The following is a 23,507-nucleotide window of genomic DNA, read 5'->3' as shown; positions in this document are numbered from 1 at the left end:
TTGTATGACAGTTGCTGATGACAAACCTCTTCCAAAACTGTCCTAGCAAACGTATACATTGCACCCTGCAAACTCCTGGCAATTTAGTAGCTGCCTCAAATTGTTTCTCAAAGCAGTTTTCTCCTTTTACATAGCAATGGAATAAACACAAACTCTTCTAATTCAGTAATCAGGACAGATAATTACATCCCCTTAATTGTTTTCTTTTTCCAGGTTCATGTTGATGGGAGATGGTAAAATTAGTCCACGAGCCATCTGAAGTTTGCCGCTTGCTGATTAAAGCCTTAATTGATTCAGAATGTTTTACAAATCAATCTCTGAATTACTTCAAGATCATGGTGGCATATTGTAAAAAAGAATTCACACACACACACTCCCCTTGTCAGTGAGAATCACATTCCCATAAATCCTTAACTGCATAAACAACTTGGTTATGTTGTTTTCAAAATTCACTGTTTGGTAAAACCAGAGCAAAATGGCAAAATGAAAGTTACTTAAAATAGTAACCTGCTGTGACTTTTTCCTAAGCTTACTTTATAATTTCTGAATGGATTGTACACAATACATTCTTGGAAAAAAAAAACCCAACCAACAAAAAAAAACCCCACACCACACACAAACAAAAAACCTGTCCCCATCTTCTGCAAAGCTCATAAAACTGCGATCTACAACCTGATGGAAGCAACGCATTCCAAGCCGTATGTGGTTCTGTAACGCAGTGCACTCCTTCCCTCAATCAGGATCTGCACTTCTTATTGAGATTTTATATTACCTATCACGCAGTTTTGGGGAGTTCTGCATGTTTCCAGAGAGTGCTACCCAGGATTCCTTTCTGAAACATGGGTTTTAAAGTTCCCGTGGTGATCAAGGATAAAAGGAGAAATATCTTACGCCGTTCTTAAGGGCTCGTCAAAAGGAACAACTCTGGCTCTAAAGGCAAGCCCCCTCCTTTCATATTGCTGTATTTGCAGAAGACAGATTAAGTATAAAACAACTTTGATGCAAGCCGCTCTTCCTTTTGAATTGATTGTTCAATTCAGCTCACCTTTACCTCATTCTAACCACAAGCCCACTACAATTAAGGATGTGGAGACCACTTAAAACACACCACTATACCCTTAAAAAAGAAAAAGGGGGGGCTTCTCTCATAAATATGTCAAAAGCTGACAGATTTCACAAAATGTCCTATTCTTTACAACACACACACACACACTGTCTATAACAACTGTATTTTCCCCCCCTTTTTCTTTTTTAATAGCTATATCTGAAAAACATAATAGGTCACTAAAATGAGCTAAATTGCAGAGCCATTTGATTATAGGCCAGTGTTTTTCCAGAGACCATTTCTTCTGGAGTCAGAAGGGCCATCAGCACAGCCAGGTTTGCTGTTTGTACTCATTCACAAAACTTTTAGAAGTCATATACTTAATGCCGCAACGTGAAGGTTAAATTTACTTTTGAAAATTCTTATTAAAAGATATGACTGACAAACTTTTACATCACAAATATTACTTAGGTAAATCATATTCACTTCTGATGAATATTTAAAAAATACCACCCGGTTAAGGATAAGCATTTATGACAAATGTAATACCTTCAGCATTAACACACAAATGAGTTTTGTACTTCCCATTCCACTGCATACTGTGTCATGAAGCATGTGTAAATACTGTATTAAGATACTAAAGAAGTCATCGAGGTTGCTTGTGGCACTATGAAGTGAAACCAAAATGAAGTACCAGATCCACACAAAACGTAAACAGGATAATTGACTCGTTAAAACCCAGCCTTTTAAAGATTGCAATAAAGTCCTGTCAGCTGACTTCATAAACCTCTACTTTAAATACACAGTATCCTTTTCCAGAAAATACCTTTATTGCTTTAAAAGTAGCAGAATACAGTTCTGAAAAGAAGTTGCCTTAAAGAAACAGCGCTTGCAAAGGCTTGCAGGAGAACAGTTTGGTCCTTATTCACAGTAAATTCATAACTTGTGTGTTTTAAGTTTCACAACTCAGAAATATTTTGACAAAATTAAAAACACCTCCTCTGGTATGTGCAGTGAAAGAATGAACCAAGAAAAACACTGTCTACCTGCATCTGCTAGCCATAAACTCCAGATGAACAGTGTTATTTCATCCCCCTCCTTTGTAGGCACATATGCTATAGCGTCTCATACTGCCACACTAATTAGAGGTCTGTCACTTCTTCCATTACAAACACCCTTTGCAAGCATTTCTAACAATCTTGCAAAAAAAGATTTATCTGTGAATTTTTAAAGTTACACTGCTTTTTCCATCTTTAAACCATGAAAAAAAGCCCTCAGCAATTAGTCCAGCTGACTATTTCTGTGGCTCTAGTAATGGCAAGGTATCATCACGATTACAAGCTGCAGCAAAAACGTGTAACCATCCCAGACTCGTTTTTTCAAAATAAATTCTGCATTATACTCAAGATAGGAATTCAGCAGTCACTATCAAGTCCAAAAAGGTCTGCCAGATTCCATAATATTTCTCCTCATTAGCCTATGAAGTGCAAATTGCCCTCTGCATCAATGAACACACCAGATCGGTCAGCCACAATTTAATCAAAGGCAGTCTTCCTCTCCTCACCACATCTAATGCAAGTCTTTCTGTTTGCTGACAACATGGCCAACAGTAATAGTTTTCAAAGTATCCCAGGCGCTCAAGGTTGCAACATGCCATATCGATCATACAAAAAAAAAGTAATCAATATCCTTTCCAAAAAGCAAAGTGGCAACTGATAATCCAAATTCTATCAGATGCTTTCAATTTTAAACAGCCTGCCACGTTTACTGTGCTTGTATTTCATACAAGACACTTCTTGAAGAGTTACAATTTACATGTCTTGAGGGCGGAAAAACATAATATTGTCATATTCTAATTCATTGCTTCTTTCAATAAAAAAGATGAGAATTTTAATCCCTCGTAACTTCTTGGACATTGCCTGTTTGCATTACAAGGTGGAACTTGTCTTTCCACAGTTAAAGGGAAGTGCTGAGCATCTGTTTAGACCACCTAAGCACTTTAGACATGCCTGCTGCATTGACTAGCAATGAATCAATAATAAATGTTTGAGTATCTTTCTAGAATAGTTTTTTAAACACACTTGCATGGTACAAATGTTTTTGTCAAGGAGGGCATAGACCAGTTCCTAAGCCAAGATGGTTAGAAATAAGTGTTATTGTAATGGAAAAAGCAGAATTCTCTATCAAATTTACCAAGGGAATATCCATAATTGAAATAATATTGATTTAGATGAAGAATCAATATGCAACAAAACTGCTAACATTACAATGACCACAAAATTCAGGTAAGCAGAAATACCGTCTGAAGGGGAAAGAGCTCCTCAAATGATTAAACAAATGATTCCTGTCACACCAAAGGTAATAATAATTGTAAAACACATTTATATAAATCTTCACAATAAATCCCATGGTGGTTTACAGTTTAAAAGCCGATTAGATAGGTCAGCATGAAGTTTGAGATCAATATAATAATAATAATAAGTTGAAGTATAAGCAACCATACAAAATTCTTCTATTTGAAAGCATGAAATTGGTCCAAAAGTGATGAGTCTATAATCACAATATGCACAAGAAAAACTCTCAGGCTCCAAGTTCACAAGCTATTTAGACATGTGTGAAAGCTCTCTGCACTTGTATTAAAATATACATGTAAGTAAGCAGGGCTCAAAATGAAGACATTTATTTTTCAGTTTTCTCTACCTTTATCTTTGTTTGCATCTGAAGTTTCCATTTTAAATTATGGAACAAAATGAACCCTAGATTTTTCAGCTAAAAAAAAAAAAAGATTCCCACATAACCTTTGCTTTGTGAGATAAAGATCCCAAAAGAAATTAAGTCACTCCACAGTATTTCTTGGCCTTGTTCCAGGATGATACGGAAAGAAACATTTGTCATAATCACTTACAATTGGAAAAGAACAGGAAAAGATCACTCTTAATGACACAGCACTGCATGGTATAGGGGACTTTGCAGACCTGTCACTGCTCAGTGATGACAGCGACGCAAGTTCTCTGCACAGAGGGATTTACAGCCTAAAAAGGCAGAAATTTAGTTCCCCCTCCTTTGACACAATAGGTCCACTTGAACTATTTTGCTTCTTGGGGTTTTTTGGTTGCTTGATTGATTGGTTGGGGGGTGGGGGGTTAGATGAGCATAGCATGCCTGCGAGATCCTCTTTTTATGCAATTATCCTCAGCATATTCACTTTTTAGTTTCATGGGCTTTTTTAGCTACCTTTCACAGACTTGATTTAATATTCATAATCACCTTGAAAAGGCCATCTGCAATTTTAATCACTCACTACCAATTACTTTCTTTAATAGCTATGACAGTATCACTCACAGTGATCTGATAAATCCACAAGGATAGGTGAAGGCAGCACCGGGTGTGCAGTTCCTTTCCCAGCACTTGCAGAAGATAACAACAGTGCTGGCTTTCTAAGCCTTCACTGTCTTTACTAAGTCAGGTTTATGAGCACATGGCTTTGCAGAGCAGATCAAAAGAAAGCCACCATGGAGTAAATAAGCAAGCTTTTCTTTTTATCCCTCCTTAGTGTGTAAGGAACAAGTGGGGAATAAAAAAACCCTCTATGCACAACTTCTCTTGTCCTTCCTCCTTCATACGATAGACTGTCCGCTGCAGTATTTTCCCTACACGCAACAGCAGTAAGCTACTTGTTCTCAGCTTGCAAACATATTTAACAGCAAATATAGCTGGACAAAATTTAATAACAATTTTGCACGAACAGGGCCTTAGGGACTAGGACATTGTGTGCACCTTCCTGGCTGCTGTATTCCTTCATTTTTATCACAGAAAGCTTACAGTCCTTTAAAGGTACACTATTTAACAATGGTGTTCTCCCAGGTTATAGGAGCTGTAACTTTGTTCCCACATTCCATACCTAAAATGATTTATCTACTATAAAAAAAAGCAGAGTTTTGGATTATGGATTATTTTTAAAGATCTTAAAAGTATAGACAATAGTCTGCACATGAAAAGAAATCAATGTTTCTATCACCTTACAGCACAGTCAGGGGGGTGGAGAATCAGACCTTGGATTACTCCGATGTCTAACCACACCCCAGATGCAAATGACTACGTCAAACAGTAGTACAAAACCGAAGGATAACGAACATCCTGGATTGGCAATGTACAACTCCCACGGTACAACCAAGTGGACAAGAAATCAATGCAGCGTTTACGCACATCAGACGAAGCAACCCAGGTTACAAATCAAGCCCAAGTTTCTCTTCCTATTACAAATGGGGTAGGAAGGTCCAATTATTCTATATTACTTTAAAATTCATAGCAAGTCCTTTCTAAAATATAAAAAGGTTACCAATACTAAACTTTTTTGTTAAAATGTGGAGCAAAAATTAGTTAGCTGATTTAAAAAAAAAACAAACCTAATCGGACCGTGTATAAGTAACTTTCATCTTGTCTACTGAACAAAAAACAGTAACAATCAAATTAAATGCCTTATCATAATGTGTCTATACAAAGAAGAATATTTAAAGTTTTACAGATGACCTTGAATCTTGCATGTCCTGACTCTCCAATTCTTATGTTGCTGTTGTAATTACTGTTTTTTCATTTTTGTTCATACGCAGGCTATTGTGCGCACTTTTGGAATTACTTAGACAAATCTCATCCATTTGGCAGAACGATGACACAGACATGTGAGGGGTTTCTATCCTTATTCAATTTTCCTGTTCTGCGATGTATATTGAGAAGAAATTAAAAACATCTTTAATAGGAAGAGTTTTAAAAATGATAACCCTCAAGCAACCATATGTTTGTCAAAGCTTGAGATGAAAATTAGTTTTTGTAAATGTGCTGGGGGGGGGGGGTCTGCCATGCAGACCTTTAGCATGTGTAATACAATCTTTAGGATATATTTAGGCTTTTGCAGTAACTGAGTAAGTGCAAAAGTTATTCTGTTAAACATCTGTTCTGAGCATATTTATTATTCCTTATCTATATTGTTTATAAGACATTTCAAGCTTGCCTAGTACAATGACATTTTAGAGAACACCATCAGATGGTTTCTAAATTACTTATTTTCTAAACTGAAGAGCAAGTGCTACTCCTATGAATAAAAGAAAATTACATGCTATAAGTTCATCCAATTCATAAGAAATAAGATGCTCCTCACTATTTTCTTAAGCAAAAGCTTTGTATCTTTTTACCTTCTTGTTCACAGACCAGCCAGGACAACCTGTCTCATTACAGAACAGTACAAAGCTGTTACAGCCATATATTACATGGATGTTTTTCGCTAAATGCGATTTATTTTTCCTTAAAATAGCATGTTTAAGCTAAAGCTCCCTTCAGTAAGTTACAGATTCTTACTTTCTTGGTAAAAAGCACTCCTCAGTAGGGTTTAGCAACTTTAAATAAATTAAGGTCATACTTTAAATACATCCAACTTTGTAAAGATGGGAAACAAAGCGAAGTATTTCAAATCAGCCACTCAGAATACGCCAGGAGTTTGGCATAGCAAAATGGGACTTGTAAGAAATCAAAAGGTAATGTTCGAAAGGGGTAAACTGATATGTGAGTCTCCAGTAGCTATTCCTGTTAAAGCTCCAGAATTATTATACTTGCATAAACTGAAACGCAAAGCCCTTTACAAACGCCTACAAATCACTGTACTTCTGTCTCCTCTGGAAGTTTTTATAAAGCACAGTTTCTCTTGGGCATACATGATAACAAAGAAGTAAACAGTTCTAGGGAAAAGACTGTTTGCCAGTCCTACAGTCCCAGGAAGCAGCCGACACTGCATGTTGCTTGACTTAGAAATCATAAAACTTGGAAAATTTATTTATTACCACTATCATATTATTTATCATATCTATTTACTAGATATTAATTTTTGTAATACATAAGTACGTATTAAACAGCTTTTCAAAGATCCCAAAGTACTACTAAAACTTACAAGTATGGAAAGGAACTACTACTCTCATGCCAACCATTAGAAATAATCATGAGTACAGAGTATTGAACCAAGAGTGAGAAAATCAGTTCACTTCTCACTGCAATGAAATACGAAAGAAACGAAAGAGAAATATTTTCATGGTAGAATGCAGTTAAGTTGGAATTGGACTATAGTATCAATTTTACCATTTTTGCCCATGAAAGATGATTCAACCTTGGGTAACCAACATAATCTTTTTACGTCTGATCAAAACAATGTTTATTTCAGCAGCCTCCTTTCATCTTATTCCACACTAGGGTATAAGTACAAGACTGACTGAAGAAAAACACTGGTCAAAAATGACACTTTCTTTGTAAATTCTGCAGTATTATTTTAAAAAATTGTAGGTCAATCAGTGAGATGGAAAAGTCTGTCTGTTGAACTAGCAATACTTTTCTGTCCAGAAAAGTTTTCTGGCATTTCTCTTATGTTGGTCTTCCAACAAATCATCACAGTTTGTTCAAGATGGCATTTTCCTGGATGGCATGTATAATTGATGTATGTCACATTTTATAAAATGATTGCAAGGTAAATTCAATTTTCTCTTTTCCTTGTTTCTGTCCTCTAAGAATCTCTTATCTCCACATATCAATTACAGAGCAGTGACAGAGATAGGTTACAAATCACCCCAATGAATGTAATAGCAAAAGTGATTAGAGATAGGGAGAGATTAATTGCACGTGTCAGATATAAATAAAGGGTTTAGGAGACAACCCAGGATTTTGAGTGTGTATGTATTCCAGATCTCTTATAGACACAAAACCTTATGAACAGACCAGTGTAACAAGAAGCTACATTGAAATAATAAGTTAGATTATAGAAACTTTAGTGCAGACCATTTTTTTCCAGAGCAGTATGCCTAATGTATGTACATATGCCAAAGGAACATGCACTCAACTCGGGTGCATTTCCCTAACTTCACCAGCTAGGATGAGTCCCCATAACAGGATTGTACTGTTGCATTTGGGAGAAAAAGAAGGAAATATTCTTTCCATAAACCATGTTTTTAAAGCTTTATTACATTTGTTGATGCAACATGATGAAAATTAAGTGCTATATATTTAAATTTGTTTTATGCTGATTTTGGCTGTTTCAAGTGCTCTTCAATAGTAAGATTGAAAAAATTTTCAAGTTTATTTTAGTATCTTTCTACTGCAAAAAGACATCAACCTCTATTAGGGTTGATATATTTAAAATATTATAATGAATCTAAGGAAAGTCAACTAGAAGTCAAGTTCTACTAGCAGAGGAGCCACTAGTTGCCTGGGACAGAAGCTGCAGCAGATGCTAAAGTGCACCGTGTGTGGCAATAAGTATTATCAAAAATAGTCCAGAGGAAGAAGAAATTGGAGACCAACCAATATTTCTGCTATTTATCAGAAAGAGCACTGATAGAATATTTGGGTAAAGCCAAAGAAAAACTCACACTGCCACAGATGTTTCTTGGCTCACCTTTATTATTCCTGCAGTTTAGCAATCTATCATTTTAACCACAAATTTCCCTCTATATCACTCAGTTAAAAGCAAGGAAAGTTTTCCTTTAAGGAGAAGAAAGGCACGGCATTATGGAAAAGATCTGGCTGAACCTTTAAAAAAAAATTAAAAAAAATTTGGAGTCCAAAACTGCTGATAAATCCTGAACGTTACCTGTTATTTCTTTGTAATGCATATAAAATGATTCTACACTGCAATACAGTATCCCTTTTCCAGTAGTAATAGGGTAAACCATTGAGAATATCAGTCTCCACTGAAATTCCTAGCTCTGGATAAAGCTTAAACTAATATTTGTTCCAATATACCAAAATCAAATCTTTAACACTAACTTACTTTAGTCCTTTTTGTTCTAGCGATAATTGTTACTAAAATGCATTTGATTTAAATATATACACACATATGTATATCTCTCTCAAAAGGTTGTACTCAATCTATTCTCAAAATAATAAGAAACAAAGATCCCCATTTAAAAATTTATGCCCTTTAGCATTAAAGCAGATTGGAGCTATAACTGAAGAAAAAGCATTAAGACAGACAGTATTTTTCCAGGGTATTAAAGATGGCATTTACACAGAATTTATCCTCAGGATTTGGTTTTAAATCCCGAACACTTCTACAGTCTCTTTCAAATTAACATTTTGGATAATAAAAGAATGTTAAGTGACCATCAAAGTGAAAGGCACACATAACCACACATGACACAACCACTAGAGTACCCTTCCCAGAAATTCTGCTTGACAAAGACAAAAAAAAAAAACTGCGTAGAAAATGGGAAAGGAAAGAAATGTCATTATTTCAAAGAGTGACTTAAAACCAGTGCACAGAGGGCTGAGCTGTGCTATGTTGGACTTCCTCAGTATTTGATCAGAGCCTCAGGCATGTAGGGTACAATCATAGCACAGACACGCAATTTAATTTCATCCCATATTCCTTCTTGTTCACCCACCAAAAAAGAAGGGGGGGGGGGGGGGTGTGGCATCATTGAAGCACTAATTTCACCTCAACAGCACTGATCCAGAGAGGCTACGCGAAGTAAATTCCCTTGGCATGAACTAAAAACAGTTTGACAAGTTTATAGAGCTTGCGTGAATTTGACCTCAGAATAGAAATACCTATTCCCTGCGGGTGCCAACCCATTCCTTTTGGTTTTTTGCCTGCCTACACCTGAAAGCTGGAACTAGCTATGAAAAATTCATGCAGCAGTATGCTTCACACATATCCATGAAGGATCCTCAACATCTACTGACTTGAACAAACCTTGGTGGTTAATATGAAAATTACGTTAGTGAAATGCTCCCTTCCAGAGAGAAAAATACCTGCTCAGAATCTTCTGAAAACTTATCTTCTTAACAAACCTAACAGAAGGATGTCAAAAGTAATATTCAACCAAATACACCAACAGGTAACGTGGCACTTCCCCCCCCCCCCCCCCTTTCTTTCCTAACAATTTAAAGAATATTTCATTTTTGTAGACACTGAAGGCAACCTAAACATCTTGAGATCACTACCATGAGAACCTTTCTTTTTAAATAGAAAAACAAACAGAAAAACTTTCAGTGCAAAATCAGTACCCTGCAAGTCTAAAGTAGGACTCTTCCCTTCTGTAAAATTTATGCTTTGATACGTTACATTGAAGAACAAAATAGGCGCCAACCAGAGACAAACAGGGTCTATTTAGCCTCATGTCAATGTCTGCCGTAACGGAATAAAATTCTTCTCGTTGCAACTGGAAGCTGGGCAGAACAACATGACACCCTCGTATTTTAAATTAATTGCAATGCAGCCAAGCCAGGAGTTTAATTTTCAGTCCCCAGCTTTTTTCTTTTTTTTTTTTTAAACTTTTTTTTTTTTAAGCATTGCTAGTGCTCAAGGGAAAAATTTATCTTCGTTAAATGATAATTGGCTTTATTATCTTTGACTCTTCAGAAATGCTGGCTGGCAAGGTTTTTAGAATTTTCATCAATCTTGTTTTCTGTTTTTACAAAGCCTGCATCAGAAAAAGACGTCAGTCTGCAGAACACTGTGTATCTCCTAGTGTTATGAATAGGTCTTGAGACTATCTAATTTACTAATAAATCTATTGAGCGACATGCATCTCAATATTTCACAGCTTAACAAGAAGGTCCAGAAGCAAGGCCCTGAATTGTAGTTCCAGATGATTAGCGCTGCAAAACCAATTGAAGCGGGAGTAGCTAAGCTGTCAGAACAGCTTACACATACCCACCTTTTGCAAACTTGCCATTTAAATCATCTACCGGGGGACACTTTCTCAAATTTTTCATAAAATACTTGAACTAAACTCAGAAATAGCAGTACATACTGTTGAAAGTTTCTAAGACTGGGCCAACGATGCTCACATCTACAGCGTTGCATTGAAGTTAATAATAGAAAGATCTCAGCAGGGCTCTTCAAACTTCTTCTAAAGTGGCAGCAGAGTCTTGCCTTGTCGTCATGTAATAAAGTAACAAAGACACGCACTGTGTACATTGTGGTGAATAACTTGGCCAGCTCCTTACAGTAATAAAAAGCTACCTATGAATCTTCTTCCCCCACCACCCAAAAAAACCACTTCTTAAACTCTTGACTTATATACTAGAAATCCTTATGGTTTCATTAAGAACCTCTTAACACCCCTGCTCTCCCTTCCCCCCCCCCCAAAACACCTTCTTTCCTAAGTGGCACAGCCTATAGCGAAGTACCATGTATCAGGGCTTTTTTGTTTGTTTTGGTGGTGTTTGGTTTGGATTTTTTTTGGTGGTGGTGTTTGGTTTTTTTTTTTTTTAGCAAAAGTTCCATACTACAACCATAAGAGGTTTGGTGCAGAATTTCAGAGAAATTTAGCTGATACACAGAGTATGGCCTTCAAGGAAATAAGAGTTTTATGATGGCCTTACTTTAATGAACACTTTGATCTTTAAGTGTCCTGCCAACATTGGTAAGATCAAAAGCCTTTAGGAAGGGATCTGACCATTTGTGCTGCAGTGTATGTCTATCTGCGGGAGAACGGGCACAAAACAAAAAGCCTAAAGAATTAAGGATCAGTTTGAGATATTATCATCAAACCTATTATCGAATAGATGGAAACAGGAAAGAACATTAAGGATTTCCCAATTGTTTTTATTGAAAAGTAATATTTACATCTAAGAAGCTTGCAACAGCTCAGTGATAGATTAATTCTCACACCTCTCTGGTCAAGCCGGGAAGTACCAGCAACGAACTTAATACTGAAATCCTCCAAAATAATGAATTTTCAAGAGGGAGTTAACTGATGTATTTGAGTCAAAAAGCAAGCTGAGTTTTGTTACTATTTCTGTTACCAAATTCTTGATTTTCAGACTTTCCGATTTTCCTAGCCAAAATTTTGTGTTATTTACATGAAAGCTAGGACATATGGTTATAAAAAAAAAAAAGGCAAGATTTTCATTAGCTTAGTATACGGTGTCTGATTTTAAGACATTTTAAATTTAGGACTAATTTATGACATCTCATACTAATTTCAGATGTGACGTTATTCCCAACATGCTGCCTGTTGGACATCATTTTCATTTCACTGGAGCTGCCTGTTACCTCAGGGATGATCTAATCCTCTTGAAGTCAGTGGAAACATGTCCACTCGAAAGAAATGACCATTGTTTTCAAGCATAGTTTAACTGGACCTTATGCTGTGAACTTAAGTATTTTGGTGATTCAGACTTTCAAATTAAGACACATGGTTTTTAGAAGGCAGGCATGCAGAATGCCAGTGTTTAACCAAGCTAGGGGCTTGGCTGTTAAGTAAAAATACTGCTCAATATTTCGATCTTCTCATGGGGTAGCCATATCTATTGGCTAATACATCTTTACCGCAAAGCGTATTTAAGGAATGAACCGCTACAGTAACGTGTACTGGGTACACATCTGAAAACACCAAGATGTCCTAAAAAACTGTTAATTTTCATTAAACCCAGGCATTCTCATGCCTACATTTTCAGTGTCTGACCAACCTCAGAATGCAGAGAAAAGCAAACCCAAACACAGCAGAAGCAACACTGACAAGCTAGAAGGCTTTCTTCTGAAGCTGTTTGCCAACTTCCATGCGTTACGTTTGTAATCGGGGGCAAGGGGTGGATGTAAGACGTCCTGCTGCTTGGGACTCAATGAGCTACAGGTTAGACTGACAAGAAACAAAATGTCTTTACCTTTAATACTCGGAGTCCTACTAGAGAATTCATCGTGATTGAGGCTTTTAGACTGTATTTTTGAAACATGTTCAACATCCTCAAATTTTTATTCAACATGTATCGAATACAGTTATTAATTGAAGGACAGTTTAGTATATTTTCCAGACGTTGTTCAAACTCCATTTACTTTCAGCCACAATTTAAGGCATTGACTTTAATCTGCAATATCAGGCCCCATAATTCATCTTCTGCTTAGCTCAGGGCTATACCTTTCTCCTACTGTCAGTCTTGTATTTCAGACCAGAACAGGACAGCTTACACCTTTCTCAGCTGTTAGACTGATTCTGCAAATGTGCTTTTCCTACAGGCTGGAGCAAGTCTGACACCGATATCCTTCAAGGAATAACAAGCTATGCATATCTAACACTGTTCTCAGTGGATGACTGCCCTGGGAATTATCTATAGTGTTTTTGTTTTTTTTTTTTTTTTTCTTTTGCCCTCAATAAAAGTGGCAATATGCATGCTGAGTCATGCAGCAAGGTTGTACTCAATAATTAATATATAACCTACCCACACAGAGATTGGATATTCCACTTTACTTGTGGTTTATTTGATTTTGATTAAACTGTTTTTAAATTTTATACATGTCCTAATGGAAAATGACAAGTGTCATCACTCTTAACATCTGATAAGATTCAGACAGTGACAATTCAATGTGGTATCTTCCATACCTGGATGTACCTTTAACAATCTGTTTCCAACCACTTGCTGGAATTCTTTATTACTCTTCCAAAATACATCATTTTTCTGCAACCATTCTCTGCATATTGCTTCAGGACTATATTTTTGCCTGATTATTTTCTGTTACTGGACCAAAAAGGTTTATTCACTTCTATCTAATGTATGACATATGTTTCTTCCTCAGATCAAAGTTCAGAATGACCACGTTAATCTCATTTTCTTTACAGACACTGTAATGCCTCTCAGCCAGGGCCTTTCTCAACACACACATAGCATTAATAATCCTTGATATCAAGACGACAATTTAAAAACCTCATTGGCTAATATTCATTTAGCAAGCAGATCTACTTTTGGCTTTCCATCTTGCCTCATTCTTCATTTTTTCTTTTATCCATTTAATCTTTCCTATTTTTCACATTCCAGATAGACTTTGGTAGCAAGACTATGCATTTTGAAGTGTTTTCTTTTCCATATGCCCGTATTGCCTTCTGCTTTGCATAGCACTTGTTATGCATGCATGATCACAGACTATTTCTAGCATTAATTAAGATATGAAACTAAAGCGGGATGTACACTATTGGTCACATAATACAAACAATACAAATTTGCTTTAAAAATGAAATTAGTACTAAAGTGTTAGCAAACCTCTTTATACTGTCAGAAATAATAATGTTTACAATCTACATGCCACAGTACAGCCAGAATTCACAAGTGGATTTGGAATATTATTTCCACTTCAGAAAGATACACATAAAAACCCAGAGAAGTTCATTTAGTTTATAAACATATCTGGAAGAAAACACAGGTTTGTCTCTTCTGCTGTCTGTTATACCATACAGCTGCTCCCCTCAGCGACCCCTGATCCCACTATAGGGCTTCCATTGTTTGTGTAAGAACAGCTTTCCTTGAAATTGGATTAGGAATTTTAGCAGAAAAATCATATTTTCTTAGAAATTAAATGTTTCATAGGAACATTATGTTTTTGATGAACTTCTGACAAACCTAAGCATATTTCCAAAAGCAATTTGCCAGACTTCCTGCCCAGAAACCCAGACTCCCAAGTTCTGCCATTGGAAGGAAACGAGCCATAGGGATTGTCTCAAATCTAATGGTACCCAAGATCAAGAGATCTTGGGCATCTCATCATGTCGACTGATTAGAGCTTAGAGTCTTGCACCTTCTAGAAGCCCCAACCATAGCCTGTCAGTAAAGCTGCCAGTGTCATCAACAATTTACCGAGTCATCTCTTCCTTCTCTCTACAATCAGAAATAGAAACCTCCACATTCAATCAGACTAACATATTTTCTTTCTTGTACTACATCAAAAACACCTTTACCAAATGCCCTCAGAAAAGGAGTCAAACCATTCTACATGTTTAGAATATTAATTTTTCATACAAACACATTTACTAAATGTTTTAAAATAGTTTACATGTACATGTTTTTGCTGAATATGCACATTAGTATATTTAGTGTGCAGTAATCTTTCCGACCCCGTTGCTCTGCTACTTTTCCCTCCCCTTTGTTGTAAAATCTACTCATGGAATGCCTGTGTAATGGTAGGTGTTAACACAATTTGCGCAATGTAAAATAATAAGTAATAACAATGAAATGCATGTACCCTGGGACTCCATGATAACTCCAGGTAAAAATAATGCCATAGACTGGGAATAGACTCATTAATAAAATTGCACTCAGAAGAGTGACTTGTTTACTTACGCACAATGGAAAACAATACATTATAAACTCCTGCATTAAAAAGAAATTATGATCACAACTTCACAACAAACAGCGAGGGATATCATTATGTACCTGCCTTGCACAAAATAAACCATCAGACAAAAGGCTTTGAGGATGATTTGTTGAAGGCATATACTCTCTTAGGTCCCTCTTATTGCACAAGGAGTTCAATGTGCTCCAAACCAAGCAGGAAAAGCTGACCTCCTTCAAAGATCCAATCCTTTGTTAGCAAGGCTCTTTTTATTAGGGCAGACTTTTGTGAATACTGTCTGCAACCTCAGTCTGACAGCATACTATCCAGAATTTGGATACTCACTTGCTACGCTGAGATGAATAAACGGACTTGTCTTGTTCTCCCCATTCTTTTCATTGACCGCCTGGACATAGTAGCCTCCTGCATCGGTCACTGATGTTGCAAGGATGACCAGCTGATTCTCCAGTGTGATGGCTCTAGTTAGGAAAGAGAAATATCTCATTGAAACCAGAAGAATGGTATCCACTAGGCAAAAACTGTACAACACATCAGACTTGACAGACTGATATGGTATTCATTGGTCATCTAAATCAAGATGTTGGGGAACTAAAACCAGCCTGATTTCAAACACATTCACAACTAATATTTAAGATCTTTGATGCCTCTAGGCCTTTTCTATGTTTAGATCATGTAAGATGTTTATGGTGACATGCAGAAAGCTACAACATATGAAACTAGAAGACTTTAAATGGCAATAAAAAGTTACACAAGAAACAGCAAATGACAACAGAGACCGAAAGCCTGCAAAGTGCATCGTTATGGGTTGACGACAGTCCTGGCAAACATCAGTATGCTGCAAAGTCAGTTTTATTAAAAACCTTCTCAACAAGTGAAAGCTAGCCTATCAAAGACTGACACTCGGGGAATAATAACACCTAGTTTAGTGAAAAAAAAAAAAAGTAAAATTCAAAGGCAGCAGAACCTCAGAAGGTAAACTTTCAGTATTTATGGCATCACTAATTATCGCAACATCACAGACAAGAACATCAGCAAGTTAGAGCCTAACTGATATACACAGATGATCTGTGTGTAGATAGGGAGGGAAGAGTTTTCATTTAATCTAAAGCAGGTAGGAAAGCACAACCCCGTAGTCAGCAGTGGCGTAGGCCTGAAGGAGTCAATAAATGTCATTGTATAACACAAGTCTATTCTTGCTTAGGGCTGCTACATAACAAATGTCTCTATAAACTCCCTTGTAGGCAGCATTACCCATTTGCACTGCAATAGGGTTGGTTACTTTGCATTTTACATGTATTAGATGGTCTTTTCTTGACCATACAAGATAAATTTTTACATGTTGTCTCTAGATTAAACCTTTAAGGGCTTAACTGAATAGAACATGGGAAGCTCAAAAAACAAATAAGAATAAAAGAACAGGTAAAGTTCCAGAGAAAGCCTGTGGAGCAAAGAGCTGACACTAATGCAGACTGGGACAGGGACAAACCTGGATATCTAAATGCAAGACCTGGAGCAAGAAAGTCCTACCTTCACCTATATTACTGGATGAGAAGCCCCACTGAGTTGGGCTGTGCTATTAGTCATATCCTTGAGCAGGAAGTTGAAACAACATATAAAATTACTATACTGGATGAAACAAGTTCATACATCAATAGGCCTCAAAAAGAGTCAGTGCTAAGTCAAAGCATTCGTACGCTAATCAATCAATAACGAACACTCCTGAATTTCTTCCTCCTGTTTTGGCATGGTATGGTTAACTTCAATAACTCACAACTATTTTGCTTTTGAAAAAGCATTTAAAGCAATAGGGGAAATCACACATTCCTACTGTAGCATACTACTTTTTATATGTAGGTGGGGGCATAGAAAATTACAGTGAGAATACAGCAGTGTTCAAAAGCTGTGTGTGTTCTGTTCATACCAGTTCAATTTTCTAATGTGGATATAAAGAACACTGAACTTCTATAAAGCCATGAGTAGATACCAATAAATAAAATCTCCTGAAAAATATATAAGGCTATATTTTCAGCTCTGTTTCCACATCAGCTAAAGATCCTGTTTACATTATCTTTATTAACAGTTTTTATTATAAAAACCATTTAAAAAAAAAAATCACAGTATGACTTTTTTCTTTATTCAATGAACCTGTAGTAGTTTAATTGACTTAGAAAATTAATCAAAGAAACTGTGATAGATTTACAGAGTGGGGATATAAAATGCAATTAATATGACATTTGATAAAGCAAATAAAGATAAAATTCCAATGAAGCGCTAATAATTGAATATTAAAAGACAATGACATTTACATTCATTTCTACTTTAGTTCTAAAGAAAGCAGCATTAGAAAGATTCTTTGAAGATACTGAAATATATTTCAGACTGCTTTGATGCCAGCTGCAACTGCACCCAAAGTTTTAAAGGTGATCCTTGAATACTGGCGAGACGCACACTGCTACTATCTGTATTAAATTGACCAGAAATTCTGACAACTGAACCATTATACTCATTACATACTAATCAAGAGCAAAGGAAATTAAGATGTATTTATTAAGAAAATTGTTCAAAATGAAGATTTTTTGTTAATTCTAATACACAAATATTTATTGGAATGTAAGAAAAAATGTAACATTTGTGAGTGAACTGTAATAAATTTCAAAGATCAAATGAACATAAGTATATTTGAACCGAAAGAGTGCGGAAGGGCTAAACATTATAAATTATATGTTCAAAATAGTGCAAAAAGTTTGATATTAATTTGCATAGAAAAAAGAATTAGAAAACAAAGCAACTACTGAAGACGACTCTTTGGGGTCATCAATTACATAGTCAAATTAATGTTAAATTAAAAACCCCAAAATGAGTTATTGATATCTTAATAGTTCTGTGGAAAATGGAATGTTTCAATTTCATTAACTAAAGACAGGTATAGAGCAAGACACAAGCCTTCACAGGCTGCAGATTCTGGGAGCTTTCTTTAGCTCAAATATGAGCCCTGTGCATCAGGAAAATCAATTAGTCATGTTTTAAGGACACATTAATTCCAATGTTTCTAAACTATCTGAAGATTCACACACCAGCCCTTACCAGAGTTGCAGCCACTTTTTGCACAACAGCTGCACAGAGTGCCCTAAAATTGGCTTAACATGTTTTCCTGGGTTTATTGTTTGTTTTAATTGTCTGATATAACTTCCAAATTATGACAACACCACTCTAACGTTCCAAGGAAAATCTGATTCCTGGCTGCTCAGTTTACCAGCATATTTGAGGACGATGACTGCAGCAGATGGAGTGGACCTGTCAGCAATTCATACCCAGCACAGAATTCATGAAAAATATAAATATTGCTTTTCCAAAGCAATCAAACTTAACTCAATCCAATATTTTCAAGACAGGAGCAACCAGCAAGTAAACTAAGCAGACCGATCCTTCGGGATTCCTTAAGCATAGGGAAAGGAGCATTTTAAATCATATGTTTTAATAGAAGAATTTTAAAAATTTCTCTGGAGCTCAGCAGGAGCCTATAGGGAAAGGCAGTCAATATACAAACAGCAACGTACATGTCTGCGAGTGGTAGGCAGCTGTAACGGTGGATTCAGTATTATGATGTCCCACAAGCATTTCAGTGATACCTTTACCACAAAAGCAGAACAGCTCGATCTGAAAGCAAAGGCGAGTTGGGCCTTTGAAACTACAAGCTATGTTTATGACATGCTGCCTAACCAAGGACTGTGGTCTGACAGGATGGGAAAAAGCAGCAACGATGGAGACAAGTCATTTTATATACCCAGTTCTTTTAAGTATCGGTACATGTAAACAGGCACCTAATGAGGTTTTCATCACTTCCATTTATTGCAGCCAGAATTTAGCACTTAGATACACTCCGGGATTTTTAATGGCAGCCTTCCGAATTGTCCAAATACTGTAAGAAAATCTGGTGCAAATAATCTCCAAGTTTGATGTAAAGCTTATGGAAATTATCCTGTTAACATCAGTGGAACATAAATCAAGCTTTTAGAAGTAAAGAGAATTTTCCAGAGGGGATACCATTATTAAGACATTTAAGACAAAGTTTTTGGAGTTAAATAAATTTTTCCTGCACTGAAAATTGCATCATTTATTAAAAAGCTGCAAATGAACTCTTCAGTATCTTAAATAGGTGGATTTCCATTTTTAATGGTTTTTATGTGAAAATACCAAAATCTAGTCTACAAGTGGATAATTCCCAAAAGTTAGATATTTGTTAGGTTACTAGTCTACCAGAATACACAATAAATAGATTATACTAGCTTATAAAAACATCATAAAATTAAAATCATAGAGTAACCTGATTAGGCTTTCTCTTAGAAGGTTGCCATCTGCTCATGAACCAGCGTGCAATATTTTAGTACAAAGGCCTTCATAAAGCCTCTTCTCCAGTATTATCTCCAGCTAATACTAATATCAATCCCTCTTTACAGATATTTTTTACTAGAAAAACCTCTGTTCCCCTTTTAAAAACTTTTGTTCATGTTACACAGCAAGCACCAATCTTTCTCATGAGCCAGACCACAGAGTAACAGTAATGTTGATAGAAAAGGGAGAGATTATGGAGTAATAACAACATAATTACTGAAAGACTTCCCCCATGGATTTCCCCTTTTGGAAAAACATACAGATACGTTGCAGTTAAACACACAGCTGTTCAAGTGAAGTCCTAACTCGGAGCAGTGCACGCATGGCTTAACAGAGTGAACATTTCACCACCCATGTGTCTTCCAATTCCGATAGGGAATTATTAATCAAAATTATTTAAATACATGTCTTCCACAAACAGTCCACGTTTTTCAGGACTCAATCACAGAGCAAAATATTAGTATATGTGCTACAGAGCAACATGTCCATAGGAACAAAGCACTAAGAGCTGTGACTGGATGCCAGTTTCACAAAACATTATTCAGGTTCCAGGTATATTGTTCCTGCAAATTAAGCATCTATTAATAAAAATTTTCTACCTACACAGCCACTGAATATTAAGTATAACGACACAAATTAATGCATTGATTTTACAATCAATACTATTTTATACTATCGCCTCTCTAGTTATGGTATGGCACAACATGTGCTTCTGGGAAGTGACTGGGATTTCGAGTCATGGAAGTGTCCCAAGATTACACAAGAATAACCAAGACAGTCCTAATTGCCAGGCAGAGGTTGAATGCTATGATGAAATGAAGGAAAACTAGTTATTGACAGGTTTAGCAGATACCTTTCCAGAAGAAAATGAGAGAAGCAGCAGAATTTCCATGTTTTAAGCTCGGCTTCCCTATTCTCTAGCACTCGTTTTGGAGCTTGCAAGGTCTTGATTTAATAAGGCTATAGACATTATTCCCCACGTTTGTTCATGAACACATTACACAAAACCTGTTCTGTGTAAAGCTGGAACAGAACTGGATGGAAAACTGTACTTGACAAATCATCAGTGATCCACTACCTGACTGGAAAGTTGTATCAGGTGGAAACCCACAGGGTCTGTCTTTGGCCTGGCATTATTTAATATTTTCATTGCTGTTTGTTGACTGAACATAGGTTTCACTTACTAAATCTGCAGATAAAGTCCCAAAGACTCTGGAAGACAGAATTAGAATTCCAAATGCAGAAGACCTGTTCAAGCCCCTCCACAAGACTGAGGTTTGCAGTTCAGTGAAAAATTTCAAAACATTGCGTTTGAGAAGGAATAACTGACTGCAAAACAGGCAAACCTCACAAGAGGGTGTGCAAACAGCAATATCATCGGAAAATTTAAGAAAGAACTCTCTTTCTCATCCAGTGTGGCCTCCACTCAGTTTTGGCTGTCGGATTTAAACACATGCGCTAGTCAAGAATTGAAAAAAAAAAAACAACGCCCAAACCACACCAGAACTATCCACTCCGCCCCAACCATCCAAGCCCAAAGAGTAATCTAGAAAATGAGAAATCCGTGACATGCAGGAGAATACTCAAAAAAACAAAAAAGTCATCACAAGCGTCTTCATATACATACAGGACTGTTACAAAAAAGCATCTCAGATTTAAGCAGAATCATCAAATATTGAGTCTTGTTATAAAAATCTTAGTAATTCACCGTCGGAAAAGCTTATTTTTAGTCTTTGGAGATCCAGGCTCCCAGAAAGGATGCTTAGATGAATTATCCCAAATACATATTTAAAAATCATGTTCATATCAAGCAATTACTGGTCTAGAGATTAAAAAAGCCCACAAAACAAAACCCAAGATTATCACTACATAACTGATCATGAAAGAGATGTTTGCAGTGAGAGACAGTGCTACCAATCCAGAAGCAAGCAATAACAGTAACAAACTAAGGAATAATATTCATAGATGTGCTACTTATGTTCAAATGTTCTCCTCCCCCCCCCCCAGGTTTTCAGCAGCTTCAATTCTTATTTAATGCAATTTAATTATTATCACAGAACTCTACTCCTTTGGTTTTAGGGGGGGTTTTTTTGTTTGTTTGTTTTGCTGTTGGGGTTTTTTTTTGTTTGGTTGGTATTTGGGTTTTTTTTAAATTATTATTACATTTTAAGCAACAAGACTTAGTACAGCTCATATAAGTACCTATGTGTGCTTAAATCACAGCTCTTGGGCATTTTCTTACTGAACCACACTGATGTGTGCTACTCCTGCAAGAGCAGTTCTCAAACTAGAAGAAAAATCCAGACTTTCAAGACAAAATATACATCTCTGTCAACAACAGAAACCAAAGACTTGGAATAAAATAAGTCAATTTTCTCCAGTCTCCTCTTCTCACAAAACTCTTACTGCATTCAAGGCATTTGTAAACAGAGTATCTATTTTCTTCTCTCTCCAGTTTATCATATAATCAACACATTGAACTCCACTTGCGACATCACTATCCGTTGCTATGGACATAGCTAGCAACCACTGGAAAGAAGGATAGTGGAAATTTTTTTAATATAAATGGGTTATTTAAACAAAACACTGCAGTTAAAAAGTATCATAGGTTGTTGATCTACACACCCGGCTGACTTCGCTGACAGCAAGCATAAAGACTATTTGTAATCATTTGGGATTTTATAGTTCAATTTTCAGATACAGACAGACATGAATATTGCTCCACTTTACGATATTTCTCCCGAATTGATTATTCAAGGTGCTATGTTTTTTTTTTTTAAACACTGATTTTTTTTCCCCTTTCCTTCACTGTGAAAGGAAAACTTCTGTTATTAGATTATATCTTCACTTCTGATAAAACATGTCAGCCTAATGGTATGTGGTATAGTGGTTTGTAGTCAAGTATTAAAGAGCTTCCTGTTGAATATTGTATCTTCATATCATTATTTCACTGAGATACGTTTGGTTTTATTCTGTAGTATATAAGGCATGACTGTGAACTGCACTAACTATAAAACAAATTAGCAGCAGCATGGCCCTGTCACAGGGCAATGCACTGAAGAGATAATTGATTATACAACAAATGACAAAGAAAACTTCAACCTCTTAACAACATATTTAACAGATATATTTAGACAAGCCACAACTGTGCCTACTTAGATGCCCCCAACCTCTGTTTACTCATGTTCCTGAATCCACCTCAGCACCATCTCTGCCATTTTATTCCTGATTCCACACATTCCTCATTCGAAACCATCTCTATTTTCACATAAGTGTAGCTGAGAATAAGATCTGGCCCAGCTGTTGCTGTATAAAGGTACCTAGTCTCCGGGACTTAAAAATCTGTATCACAGCACTGAAGTATCCACACAGTTTGGAAGTAAAATTTCAAATCTCGGACAGGTCAATGCAAATCTCTTTCAAATACATTTGGTCAGTTTTCTCAGTTGAAACAAGTCCTTCTTCAGCAGCTAAATACATGCACATGAGTATACTTGAAACTGATACACTGCGTACATGGAGCATTGACAGAAATCATCTGGCTATAATCATGAACCCTAATGACAGCTCCGTATCAGTGAAGATGAAACAGCCACACACATTGTGGAAGACCTCAAGAGGATGGCACCTGCAATGACTGTTTATTATCACAAGAGCCAAAAGCATTGTTTTTCTCCTAGTGCCAGAAAAATATATATCCCTCTCACAAACACTACATTCAAACTTACACACTAACCCTACAAGCGAGAAGAACAGTACTGAACGAGCCACTCGGGTCCTTCGGGTGACCCAGAACACAAGTATGTTGAAATAGACGGGAGAGTTTCAAGGAATAGGAAAATTTGTACAGCCATAACTTCTTACACACTTGTTTTGAGGAGTAGTAGGGAACAGTACGCTCCAGAACTAACAGTCTAGTAGTCCACTAGTTTTCAGATACATTACTTCTCCTTTTAATAGTACCAA

At 36.4% G+C, this 23,507-nt stretch overlaps 1 protein-coding gene across 1 annotated transcript in view; it reads right to left on the bottom strand.

Annotated features, from left to right (window-relative positions):
• SDK1 (sidekick cell adhesion molecule 1) overlaps positions 1–23,507 on the bottom strand; it is a 419,426-nt gene that overhangs the window by 203,611 nt on the left and 192,308 nt on the right. The window contains exon 5 of the mRNA XM_075165332.1: positions 15,474–15,607. Within this exon, the coding sequence (XP_075021433.1) occupies positions 15,474–15,607 (134 nt within the window). The remainder of the gene's footprint in view (positions 1–15,473; positions 15,608–23,507) is intronic.

The sequence above is a fragment of the Calonectris borealis genome, chromosome 16 (assembly GCF_964195595.1).
Source record: "Calonectris borealis chromosome 16, bCalBor7.hap1.2, whole genome shotgun sequence".
Classification (NCBI taxonomy): domain Eukaryota; kingdom Metazoa; phylum Chordata; class Aves; order Procellariiformes; family Procellariidae; genus Calonectris; species Calonectris borealis.
Note: the sequence above shows the minus strand (reverse complement) of the source record. Positions and strands in the feature narration are given on the sequence as shown.